We start from the raw sequence: 13,954 nt of genomic DNA on the forward strand, positions 1-13,954 counted from the left end.
AATAACAGAACAAAGAATATAAAGAATCAATTATTGGAGGAGATAAAAAAATAAGTGTTTGATGAAACTTATTCCAACAAAGAGAGAGTATAAATTTTTTTGTTCGTTGTAAAAACGATTATTTTGTTTTAATTAATGAACTAATGTTACCTTTTTTATAAAGTTTACAAGTATACTTTACTTTTTCTTTATTTTCTCTGAATATCGGCGAATTATGAATAAATATTTGTCATAATAAATTAATTAAGAAATTCCAATATAATAGTTTTGCAAAGATATATACTAGGAAAATATAGCAAATGGCTTACAACTTGGCAGTCTGTGAGCAATGCGCCGCACTCAGGACAAATCGACTGCTGATGAGACTACCACCACAAAGCCACTGCTTGTTCTCCCCTATACCATACCCAATCATCACCTGTGAAAGAATTTAAATAAATTATATGTAAATAAATATAAATAAAGTCACAAAAGTTTTCACTATTTCCTTATTCTACGATATTTTGCCAGTCAAAACGTTTAATTAATATCACAAATGCTATTATTGATGACAATTATATTACACTGATAATATACTAATTATAAGATTATAGTAGTAGACATCATGCTTACCGAAATTGATAATCTAAGGGCCTATGAAAGCGATGTTTGATGAGATATAACATAAAAAATAAAAATGGACTTGAAGAAAAATATTCTATAAATGGAATCAAATTGAACAACAAATTTATATTAGCGTGATTGGTGAAAATATATGTCAAGCTTAAGTTCATTCATATGGTGGCACTTTTCAGCCAATACAGAAACTGCCATAGCAACTGCCTATAGCGTAAGCTGTAGGAAGTTACTGCCAGTATCTGCCTTACAGTATTAGTATCTGTCGCTGAAATGAAGCTACTGTCACTTAAGCCTCGTTTATTAGTGATAATTTTTATTTATTACAACCCGTTTGGGGTTAATTATTACATTGGTGTCAGCGATCTGGTATGAAAGTTCTAAGGTACAAAAATGTTAAGGAGATAGTCGCCTACAAATTAAGTAATACAGTAAAATAAAAAGGTGTAATAAATAAACATATGGCCGTTCATAAATCGTATTTACCATATGGGGATGTTTTTTTGGCTGCGCACGGCGTCCTCCAATAATCCTTGTAGTTAGGCCATTTCTCGTCGTTCGCCTCGCTACGCATTTTTTCTCGTATCGGCTACACCCTGCGCAACAATATAAAATACTGTTATCACTTTATGATGTATTTGTTTTCTCTTTTTCATATTTTGATGTCCATAATGGAAAAATAAGTTATTAAATGGATGTGTGGATAAGGTTGAAATATAAAATTTATTTTAGAGAGCTTAATAATAGTAACTTCAACTGAAATAGGTGATAGTTAAGTAATAAACATTCCAGAACTAAAGCTCAAATCTTAAAAATACAGTGTGGCTAATTTATATCAACCAATTTTTAATTTTCAAAAGCTATTAAGTAAGGAAATAATTGTTATTTGATCAAAGTTTCGATATGCATTTATCAACGTGTCTATAGTTCTGTTCCAACGACAACTTTTAACTATTAAAACAAGTCAGGAATATTGCAGTATGGGTTTTCCTTTCGAAAATCTGCTATGCACATGCTCCTGGCAGCTCATGATAGTTAAAAGCAGATGGAACTGCCGTGTATGTTTCAGGATCTAAAGAGTCTAATAACCCCATTTTTTGCCAATGGTCCGTGTCTGTGTGTGCCACGATCATCTCCTAGAACAGGTCTAATGCATAAACCTGTAAAATGTTGATTTCTTATTATTTGAAAAACTGAAAACCTCGTGTTACTATTGAACGTGAAGAGACATATTTTACAAAATATAAACGAATTTAAAACTTTATTTTTTATCTCGTAGAATATAGCTTAAAAGATCTTGAGAATTGTTTAGCCACCATTTTGTTACTTATTATTATTTTTATGAAACCTTTAACTTAATATGTTCAGCAAGAAATTTCCTGTGAGAAACCCATTTCTCTGCCAAAAATCTATATCTACGGTACTGTAAAGAGCTTACCATATAATTAGCGTGTTTGAAATATTTAAGTTATTTATTAAGGGGCATCTTTTGGTTTTAATACGGAATCTTCTACAAAATTTATTCTTCAATCCAATTTTTTCTGGAACTTTTATTAATTATTAATTATCCTCTAATTTAATAATTGTCAATTATTTAATCAGATTTAATTTCATTAATGATACCTACTTGATATCTTAAGAAATAATTAATGGTTACCATTAATTAATAAAACAGTAAGGTATTAACTGAAGAGCTCTCTAGCTATGAAATTCGGCAAAGACTTTTTTCAGGGTAAAAAGCTTCGGGACAAAATGTGACTGTTGCTAGCAATGGACCAGTCCTTAATACTTAATGAAGGCTCTTAGGCGCCAAAACTGAGATTTAATTTGGTCAAAGCTGGGACATTTTTTTCATATCTTTCAAAAGTTAGAAGAAATTTTAGTTGGAACCTTTTTGTAGAAAGCTCTTCAATTAAGAAAAGTGGAACTTATGCTAGAAACATTGCTTACAAGAAATATTTCAGCTCTGGTACATTCATGAAATTAAATGAGGTGGCCCAAGAAAAACTCAAAATTAAAGGGAAAGCTCTGAGCCTTACAAAAGGTCTGGAAAATAGAAATAAACATAAACATTCTAATAGATTAATTTGGATATAATTGCAACTTGGGTGCGAAAATCATAATGGTATTGGTGTGAGCATTAGATTGGGTATTAGCAGTTTGAATACTTATAGTATAATAAGAAACACCGAAATAGACTCCTCCAAACAGATCCCCTCTAGTTCTATTGGGATGAATTAATTATCTCGGACCATGGTGCGCATAATAATAAACAGATATCCTCCTTATAGATTTAAGAGCAAAAAAGCAGGACTTATTGGTGTTAGGATCCAAACAAGAATGATATAAGCTTCACTGTTGGAAAAAAAACTGAGGAAATATAAGGAACTGCCTATAGAATGGAAGGAACTGTATCTATGCATTTGGAAGGAACTACCACCACTCCATTCATAATATCCAACAATGACATGATAACAAAATCAACTGTGGCAGGCGAGAATATCTTGAGGTTGCCTATGAATGTGCTAAGAGACGCTCAACAGTCTCTCAGCAAGCACTCAACTCTTACGAAGCACGTATAGTGAAATTTTTTTTTTAAAATATTAGAAAAAAAAATCTTCTGGGGGACCTCAGATACTCAACCCACAACAGCAAGAACAGACAGACAATAATAATAACAAACCTTTATTCACTTCAAAAATTCTTCATTCCCTTACCGAATGTATTGTGTATAAATAAAATTGTATATAATTTATAAATTTTTTCAATTAAATGTTGATTTAAACAAAAACCTAAAAAAAAATTAATAAATAGAATAAATACATGATCTGTATTTTCAGAAGATATTGCTTTACTAACATATGTAGCAGTTTGTGTTAAGACAAATTTTTGTATTGAGTGGAGCTGCAAGTCTAGGAGCACGGTGGTTATTTAAGTGTTGGTAATTGTTCACTATTCTCATTGATACATTTTGTATTATTCCAGTTTCTGTACTTGGTTAAACATATTGACCTCTAAATGGACGAAGCATAAGCGAATTGAGGTCGAATAATTGATTTATACAGAATTAATTTATTTTGGGAGCTAAATTTGGATTTTTTGGCCCTTTTGTCTACCTTTCCGTTTGGTTTTTTCTGTGAATATTAGATGTCTGTCCAGAGTTAAACCGAGGTATTCTACAGATTTGGACCAAGGGATAAGCGTTGAGTTAATGAAAATGTGATAACTGTTTTGTAAAAAGGATTTCACATTTGATTGAATAGTAGTTTCAATGGTTTGTCTCCTTTACACACGTATGCTGGTATATACTCATTTTTAAAAAGTACAATATATTTGTAATAATGTTTACATACCTAGTAAAGGGTTAGATGATTATTTAGCCAGGAATAGTTCTCTCCTAGAACACTCTTATAACGAGATCCCGTGCATGTTATAGCGTACTCGAAATAGTGAACTGATCAACGAGTTAACATTAACTCATAGAATTTACAAATCTTTAATTCTAAACAGTATAGTCCATTACGTCAAATAAAAAAAAAGGTTCGCTCTTATCAAATTAAAAATCACAAATTGATTCATAATGAATTCAATTATATTAGTGTTTCATTAAATAAAATCAACCATTTTGAATCAAAAATGAGTCCACTCCTCCTAGGGATCTTATTGTGATGAACTCCAGGGGCGTGGCAGAGGAGTACACTAACTTTATTTCAGGTTAAATTACATTGGCGTATATAGGCCTAAAAGCAAACCTTAGCCCCGGGGGCGTCGTTAGCCCCAACTAATGGCTTCACTTTTCCTTTGAAGGAGAGTAGAACAAGCTACCTACCCTATTTGTTAGTATTACGTTGAGGATGTATTATTATTTATATTTAATAATGAATCAGACTTATTCTGTTTCAAACTTACACTTTTCAGAGAGCCTCATTTTAACACCGTCCAATCCTTCTAAAGAATCCCTTTCGACTTCATTTCCAAAAGATTCTCCTGAAGTAGTTCTCGACCTCTGAGGGAAAGATGTAGTGGACGTCTGCCTCGAGTCCTGAACTTCGCGGTCATCTTTTCCCTTGGTCCCAAAACTGTCATCATTTGGCCTCCATCTCTCTGTCGTGTAGCGTATCGGGTCTTCTCTCTTGTGTTCTTTGTTCTTCTGGTCGTAGCGATTCGGAGAATGAAAGCGATCAACGAATTCATCATAAATCGGACTCGTCGGTATCCTCCATAACGTTCCTATGAGCATAACATTATTTATTATGTTTGATTCATTATTTAATTAACTTTATCTTAGGTAAGATTTAGATTGTTATTAACAATATTTTCGGAACACTAACCTGGAGAGGTAAAGCTTTCACGCCTAGTACTGTGTAACCCATGGTGGAAATGTTCTTCTTCGCTGCAGTCTTCGTCGTGTTCTTCGCTAGGGTTTCTTCGGAATTCTAAAAAGAAAACAAAAACAAAAATGTAATTAATTGATTAAGATCAAACTAATATTTGAGATCTTCACTAAACGAATCCTACAAAATTACTCTATTATATATAATTTTTTACTTTAATTTATTTATATGGGGAATATATAGTAAGTAATGCGATTGTGAAAAATTTCAAATTCAAGTTCAATATAAATAAACTTCTCCGGGTCAAAATAACCTAGTCTCGTACAATGGTCTGTTGCTCAAAAACGAAAAGTTGTACGAAGCTGAAATTCTATATTTATAATAACTATATGTCCGAAATCTTACGGAATTTATTCTTCAAAATCTACTTACCTGAACCGTCACTTTATATCATGAATTTTACACTTTTAAGAATTTTTTCGTAAACTTCTTCAACGACTTTAATGAATTTGATAATTTTCTAAAGGGTAACAGAGGAAAAATATTATTTTGAGGTTGAAAATAAATAAATAAATTTCAAAACAAGAGTAGTAATATAGAGGTATTATCAACCGTTGGAAATCCAAAGATATAAAAAACAATGTAATAATAAAAGTTCTGAAAGATTTTTAGTTCTTGTTAATAGTAATCTACGGTATAAATCGTAGAAGAATAGACTATGAAATAAAAATTGCTGTAGGCATTGTTTAAAAAGTTAACCCAGAATGTTGTGGGCGAAGGTTAGGCAGTCAGAGATACCCTCGAGGAAGGTAAATCGTTTTACGTATGTTTAACTAGTTATGTCAACCTGTCCTGAATTTTTGTTGTAAAATTCAACTTTGTTTTAGGTTCTTTCACTTGATAGTAATAATTCTTAAGTTGATTGGCATATCAATAAATTAAAAGACAATTAAAAATTTTAAATTTATATTTATCACTTATCTAGAACTAACATTGCAAGCAATTTATTGTATTAGTGTGATTTATGAAAATCTTATCAAGTACAAAATAATACTGTCATTAGAAACTGTTTTTAAAAAAAGAGATACAGTTTAAAAATATCAGACTAAATCACTATACGAACAAATATAAAACTGTCACTAGACTGAGTTATTTATAGACAATCCTAGTAACTTAAACCGTGAAAATTATAATCATTGACTTGCAAAACAATTTTTGAAACAGACTTGATGTCACATTGAGTGTAGGTTGCAGTCACAAATGATATATTTAGGATTTGTTGGTGATGTAGAAGGGACCGCGAGCGATGTATTGAAAGGATTCAGACTGAAAGATCTGTATGGTCTTAAGGAGTGATGTTTTACAGGAGCTCCTTAGCGGTGTAAGTCCATGATGCTCTAAGGAATTTTTTAAGAAAGTGATAATTTCTTTTTTTTGGTGTATCAGTCCTTTAAGAGGGTAATGGAAGTGGGTGATTCAGCTTTATTTGTATAAGGACTGAACTTTACTTAAAATACTTTTAAAAAAATTGATAACAACCTGATAAAAGTATATTCATGGTTCTGAGTTTTTAAAAATTTTCAAACAATGTTAGAATAAATGTAGTCGGTCGATATAAGATGAAAACGGAGTTTATTCCACCTCTTTCTTCCATATCACTTAGTAACTCCAATGTGACCAGACAAGAAAAGCTGGCTTAAACTTAGGAAGGTTTAACCAGAAGCCCTCTTGTTTGTAATAGTTCTCAAGTAAAAAGTGCCCAGATGTTAAGTCTATCTTATTCTTCTCTCATGATTAGAAAATTAATTGATTTTCTACATCTATATTAATTTCTTATCTTTAAAATGAAAATAATGTCGAAAACACTACACAAGTAACTAAAAATGTTTGTTTTAAAATTTCAATTAAACGAATTATCTAAATTTATTTAATTATATTCAGCTATTATCTTAATTCATTTCTGAGTCCAGAAAAGAAATATCTTAAATATTATTCTTATTTTAATCCGTCCTCCAGGGCGTGTTTCCTTTGCTAAAGAAAACTTTTTCTTTCTCTTGGCTTTTTTATTATTTGCATTTCCCCCCTCTTTCCTCCATTCTTCTTATTTAATATTTGCGATTCCAAGGCAGCAAGCAAATATACTACTCATTTTTTCATGATTTAAGCGGATTCTTGGGTATAACATCAATGTTAAAGTGAATAAGAAATTTCTAAGAATCTCTCTTCCTTACTACATTGATTCTTCAGAATATCAACTAAATTAATTTTTTTTTTTTTTTGCGTATTGTAAATAACTTTAGAAAAAATGAATATGAGCTACATTTTTGATATACTGCGCCCAAAAACTGTTAACATCTTCTTATTGTTTTTAATGATTTACATTCAAACGTTGAGGATCTCATCAATCTATTATTACATATTTGGAAATTTCGACGAAGGAAGAGATTAATAATTAAAATTGATACTTGCTTCTTAAACAACTTTATGATACTTCGTGAAGAAACAATCTAGTAAAACAAGTTAAAGAATTCTTGTTAACCTGCATGTTGTTTGAAAAAATGACAGAAAGAGAAACAAAAAAAACATAAAAACTACAATTATTATTCGACTAAACATTGCAAACGCCTATCGGAAAGTACAATCCTTTCTGTCCCAACTCTTTTGGACTTTTCATAACCACTGGTGTGCCACACTCAGGGATACGAAGTTTTTTACGTTATTAGAGCAATGTTATACCTTAATGAGGAAAGTGCTCCACTTCCACGGTACCAATAAAGGTACGTGTTATGAATTTGTTGGAGACTGTCAAGGTTGTTCATTCATCTTAGTTTTTATTTATTGTAAATTAATTAATTTATTTGAATTAATATAAAATATATAATATATTTTTAAGGCCTATTACCTATTATAAATTTAAATTTAATTGAATAATAAGAAGTATTTATATTATTAAGAGTCAGCGCGTAAATATTTTCCTGACTGAGTTCGACTTAGGTTTGTATTTGCCTATGATTTGTTTGGAGCATAACATTAAGTATCCGGTTGGTTTGTAACTAATATCCTTTGAGGTGTTTATGCTTATTAACCGTATTCTTCTCTACAACCATTTAGACTTTGGAGAACAAAAGCCTGTTTAACCAACAGATTGCGCAAAGAAGGCAATTCACCATTCCCACGATTTTTTTTGTAAAACCGTCTACCGATTTACACACGATATCTACTTCTGAGTGATTATAGGAACTCATCTACCCAAAAAACATTTTATTTTTTCTTGAATTATTCCATTTTATAAGCTCAGTAAAATTGAACATTTTATTTTTCTTCAACAATACTTAACATTACAATTTATATTTGATACATATTTATTAATTTTAAGTTTTAAGTAGTTTGTAGTTTTTTATTATTATTTGTCTTTTGCGAATTGACAAGATTATCATTTTATTGTATGTTCTTTACTAAAGTTTTATCTTATGTTTTTATATGTACATATATATTCTTCCATGACTTCTACAATTTTAAACTTTGTTGATTTTTTTAGGGGGAAATTTTCAACAAATTACCAGAAAAAGGGCATATTAATTTATTGGAATTATTCCGTTCTCGTATGTTTATTTTACTTATTATTTATTTACAACAACACAGATTTAATTTCACGTGATACAAGCATAGATTTGAAAAGAGCAAGGTTCTATTAGTGTGCAGTTTATTATTCTAAGAACCTCAAACAGTAACAATTTTATTTATCCAGGCAATTTTTTTTTTCTAAAGAGGAACAAAAATAGAAGGTTGATAAGGAGCACATTAACACAAGCGAGTTAAGTTGACTTAAAGCAAGCTGAGTTTCATAACTACCTATCAAGAAAGATAAAAAAGGGACAAGAAATGGCCCTCTCGAAAGGAGTAAAATCGAAGAAAAACTTTGCTACAGTTAGAGCCATTAAACGGTAGAAGGGTTGGAGGGAGAGGGGGGGGGGGAGGAAGGGGATGGAATAAGAAGCCATTATTGGGCCAGTCGATGCGAATCTTTAGGGGCAGCTTTGTTCGCGATTCGGGGGGTTTAAAACCTTTTCCAGGGATCATTTGTTACAATATCGTTCATAATTTTCTTTGTATTGCTACTCCCAATCATTTGGGATTGAGATTGATAGATTGAGTGATAGCATGACTTGTCAATGAACGGCTCAAAAGCTTTATGAAGCAACGTTGGAAGCAGCGGAAAAGTAAGCTTGTGTGAAGAAGGATTTATATCGGATGAATTTTTAATATAATTTTAACAGTCATATTTTATAAATTTACTTGAAGAAGTTTGTCGGGGGGTGCGGTCAGCAAAGAACAACATAAATAAACAAAACCATATTTATTTATTTTATGCCGACGTTTTGACCTGAGTTTCAGGTCTTCATCAGGGGTTGTGGCGTGTAAATCATGCAGCCCTTCCCCTTTACACGCCACAACCCCTGATGAAGACCTGAAACTCAGGTCGAAACGTCGGCATAAAATAAATAAATATGGTTTTGTTTATTTATGTTGTTCTTTGCTGACCGCACCCCCCGACAAACTGCTTCAAGCATTAATCTACGGTCAACTATCTACATCTACCCTTTTATAAATTTAATATTTATTTCTAAAAGTAATGATATACACTTAGGACGTAACAACAAAATAAAATATTAAGTAATTTATGTCAATAAAAATCTAAAATGGTATCGGAATTCACAAAAATAGGTTGATTTACATATTTCTAAGATTGAGAAAAAAACAGTCAATGTCGCGTTGGCTCAATTTTTCTTCCAGTATAGGAACTGGTATGGGATGGAGCAGTTAATAAAGTTTTTTATTCGGTAATCAAAGCACAAAAAAGTATTACTCTTGTAAGAAAGGAAATGAGAATCCTTTCCCAATCCAATCCACTTTTCTCGGAATCTTTGAAAATTTTTCGTAAAACTATTAAAGGACAATAAATTTGAAAAATGCTAACCTTTAATAAAATTCACTTAAGTGATAAATATAATACTAAAAAAAAATATGAAAACTAACATTATCAGAATAAAATAGTTCCGGCCCGGAGGACCAAAAACTTTGTTAAGCCACCTCAAATCAACTCTGTCTCTTTGCAGGAAAGCTTAACAAAAAGAAACGCTGTCTCGGATCAAAACATTTATTTGTAATGTAAATACAAACAAAATACCTAAATTAAATTAAAAACAAAGAAACCTTCAAAAAATATAGAACCAAATTAAAGTAAAAAAAGTCCTTCCTTTGAAGCAAAATTACAATAAAAAAAAATGTTATTTATAATGGATGAACTCCGATGGGTCGGGGTCCTGAAGTCCGTTCTGAAAATGTCAGAGACAACGTTCTGTTCTTAAACGTAGGTGGGCCACCGGGGAACCGGTGCTCCGATGATCACGCCGCAAGGTCTGGTGGCTGGAGTAAGCGACTGATAGACTATACCAATACAAAGCGACAGGGGGACTGTACGTAGGCTACTCGACATGGCGACTATATGTTGGCTACTCGACCTTAGGCCACAACAAGTTGATTGTGGTAAATAATCCCACTGGCAGTATTTCACGATAAACCCCACAACACACGTTTAATTATCTTTCTATTAAACCAAAATATACTTCTCACAAAAATACGTAGTAAACAATGTAACTAAATATATTTACTGTCTAATTAAAATATATATATTTTAATTTTTTATTTTTATTCTTCTTTTTTGTTTTCTTTCCCCTTTCTTTATTTTACTCTTTCCCCTTATTTTCTCCACTTTTATCCATTTTCCTTGCCAACGTTATAAGTTTTGTACACTATACTTATAATTTGCCTCTTTATCATCTATTATTGTTACATATATTTTCTTCCTCTCAATTTTCATTTTCTTTTCATATTATACTTCTTTGCATTATATAACTTTATTTTTATTTCATTTCCTTAAGTAAGTTATTGTACCCGCTTTTTCAATTACCTATGCATACATTTTATTTCCCGCTTCTCTCATCACTTCATTTTATTAATTCTATTTTGTAAAATTATTCTGTTTATACTTTCTTTTTATATTTTTTTATTTTTCTATACTTACTGTGGTTGTTATCTTGTTTTGATTTTAGCCCTGAAGAAGGCTAGAAAATCTAGCCGAAACGTCGGCACATTAAAATAAGTTAATCATACTTATTTGTGTTTTTCATTGACCGCACCCCCTTCCCCTCTTTTATCATCCGCGGTCAACTATCTCTCATAATTATATATTTTAATATACATGGCGTTAACATTTATGTAATGAAATTTTTAAAAGACTTTATAATTCATAAATAAATATATGATCTATTCAATTTTTATCTTTTGTTACTATTATGCTTGGTATTCTATTATTTTTATTTTCCATTTTTTCATTTACATTACTATTTTTATTTGTTACGAAATTACATGTTTGTCTTGTAGTATTTATTCAGTAAAAATGATCTAAAAATATATTTTTAATTTCAGTTGCCCCTGTTTGGAATCTATATCAAGAGGAAACATTTCAGCCATGGAAATTTTCGAATTCCAGTTTTTGACAAAAATATACGTTTTGAGTCCGAATAACTGCGTCCCTAAAAATAGTCAGTGTGTAAGCGTGAATGTTTAGAGCCTAGTTTGAAAACGAAAAGTTATATATAAAAAAGTGAAATTACATATTTAGAGGAGATATATGTTTGGGATGTTAGGGTAACTTTTTCGTTAATCGAAAAATCTACTAATCGAAACTACCACTTTCTACTCGATTTTCCCTTTATTATAATTTTCTAAAAAATGGCTTCAACTATTTTAATTAAACTCGATATATCAATGTAAAATTAAGTTACTTTAATATGAGATAAATCTTATACTCATTAAAATAGTCAGATAGGGTTTCAATAAGGAATAAAAAAAAATATTCCTTTAAAGTGATACCCCTCTCCGTTCCACCGTTCCAATAATCCACTAGCGTAAGCCAACCAAGTTACAACCTTCATTGGACCCCTCACCTAACCTTATAATCCCAAAAGGCAATCCAAGGTATCATTAACACCCAGATATACATATAGCATATACCTCCTATATGTATGTACCAAATATTCAATAACATAATTACAGGAGGGTTTGAAAAAAAAAAAAAAAAAATCCTTTAAAGTGATGTGTGCCCCAGCACATTACAGAATTTATAGATCGCCCACTACTACATAATAAAAAACTCAGAAACTCCTTAAAATGTAGGCAACTATAGTAGAAGACAGTGTGGAAATCGAAATATATTGGTACATACATTTAAGTTAATAACAAAAATTTTCTGGACAAAAATTATCTTTCCTTATAGTATACTTCCTTTGAATTACCTTGAATGTTGTTTATTAATTTGCAATATTTAACCATCCCACATTTTCATTTTATTATATTAATTCATCTGTTATTTTTATGGCTTTGAAAGGTTCACAATTATCTTTATAAAATGTTGAATTTACCTTTAGCTTTTACGCTTGAACAAAGCATCACCGATAAAAATAACGCGGGTCACATATTTTTAGTAGTTGTTAAAATGTTCATTAAAATTTTATCACTGGCTGGCTTGGCTACTGAAACTATCTCTTTGGTAGGGGTGGCACAGCCTGCTGGAGATTGACCTCCTTGGACCCTATTAGCCCAAATATAATTGCTAAGGCCGTGGATTCTCCTAACCGCCTGACTAACTGCTCCTATGGGATTTCCTCTCCCTTGGCCTTTGAGCTAGAAAATCACAGTTTTTTTTGCTTTTTTAAAGTTCTCTTTTTTTCGACCCTATTTTCCATCCAACATGAAAAAAAAAAGGATTTTCTAACGCCATGTTCCTATTAGAGTATTATTAAGTTATATAATACAATGTCATTATTTAAGGATAACAAATTATTTTTGAAGCCATCGATGTTTACTGAATATAATGATATTATTATGTATTTTTCAATAAGATATCTTTAATCTAGACATCCAAAAGCTCGTATTTTGAAGTTTAAATACTATCAGAACAGGTTGTTTACGACCATACCACTTTTTCACTAATATCAACTGTTTAGAATTATAATAATATATGCTAATGTTCAATACTGCTATATTATCAATAGTATTATAATATTGGTTATGTTTAGAGAAGAAAAGGGTGATTAAATAGGAGGGTTTTAAACAAGGGAAAGGTTGATATATGACGAATGGTAGAGGGAATGGAGTTCCAGTGAAAGGAAGCTGCGGTAAAAAAAGATTTGTCAAACGCAACAGTTCGGTGAAGTGGAGCGTAGATGTCAGATAAACAATATCTGTTAGTACGGGTTTGGACTGAGAATTTGAAATGCAGGTTTTGTAGGATATAGGAAGGGCGCTGAGTATTACGTAGAGACACTTCAACTAGGCATAATACTAGAGGTATCTCAGGTGATCCCGAAAACAAATCTTATTGAGCAATTCATAAGACGTTTAATTTTAGCTTTGAGTTCACCCGGGAGTCCAGCATATACCAGACAGCCATAGTCAAAGGAGAGGACAACAACAAAGGAAACTAAAAGTTTACAGGTTTTAACTGGAAGTAGATAGCGGGTTCTATCAGATGCATGTTCTTTCGGCTGGATTTTATAAATCGGTCTCCTGTACTCTACTAAATTGCGACTGCCATGTATCTACATATGGCAGTTAGCTATCCTGCATGCGTAGATAGTTGATAATACGACTAATTATCATGCCAATCCTAATAGAACCTCATTTCGTTTACAACTAATGTCATAATTCACTAGATGCTAGCAGGTTCGACGATATCACTATCACCCCAATATTTCCTCTCAGCGCCTATGGAAATTACAGTATTTGAGTCCCTTAGCCATGGATATGAAGTTTGTTTCGATGGTGTAAATGCTAAATTGTTTAATTTTGAGAAACACTTATTCACAAGCGCCCTCCTTTTCGTTCTCAAAGTAGCCCTTACGCCTTATTTTATGGCTCCCCTTGATAGCCACCGTGCGGAC

At 31.6% G+C, this 13,954-nt stretch overlaps 1 protein-coding gene across 1 annotated transcript in view; it reads right to left on the reverse strand.

Moving 5' to 3' along the window:
• Window positions 1–308: 308 nt before the first annotated feature.
• Window positions 309–13,954, reverse strand: part of LOC106690971 (venom protease) — a gene marked incomplete at its 3' end in the record, with an annotated part of 28,471 nt that continues 14,825 nt past the window's right edge. The window contains 4 exon segments of the mRNA XM_014436595.3: window positions 309–418; window positions 1,102–1,211; window positions 4,525–4,845; window positions 4,947–5,051. Coding sequence (XP_014292081.2) covers window positions 309–418; window positions 1,102–1,211; window positions 4,525–4,845; window positions 4,947–5,051 — 646 coding nt within the window.

The sequence above is a fragment of the Halyomorpha halys genome, unplaced genomic scaffold (assembly GCF_000696795.3).
Source record: "Halyomorpha halys isolate HHAL.00 unplaced genomic scaffold, Hhal_1.1 Scaffold2001.1, whole genome shotgun sequence".
NCBI classification, from domain to species: Eukaryota; Metazoa; Arthropoda; class Insecta; order Hemiptera; family Pentatomidae; genus Halyomorpha; species Halyomorpha halys.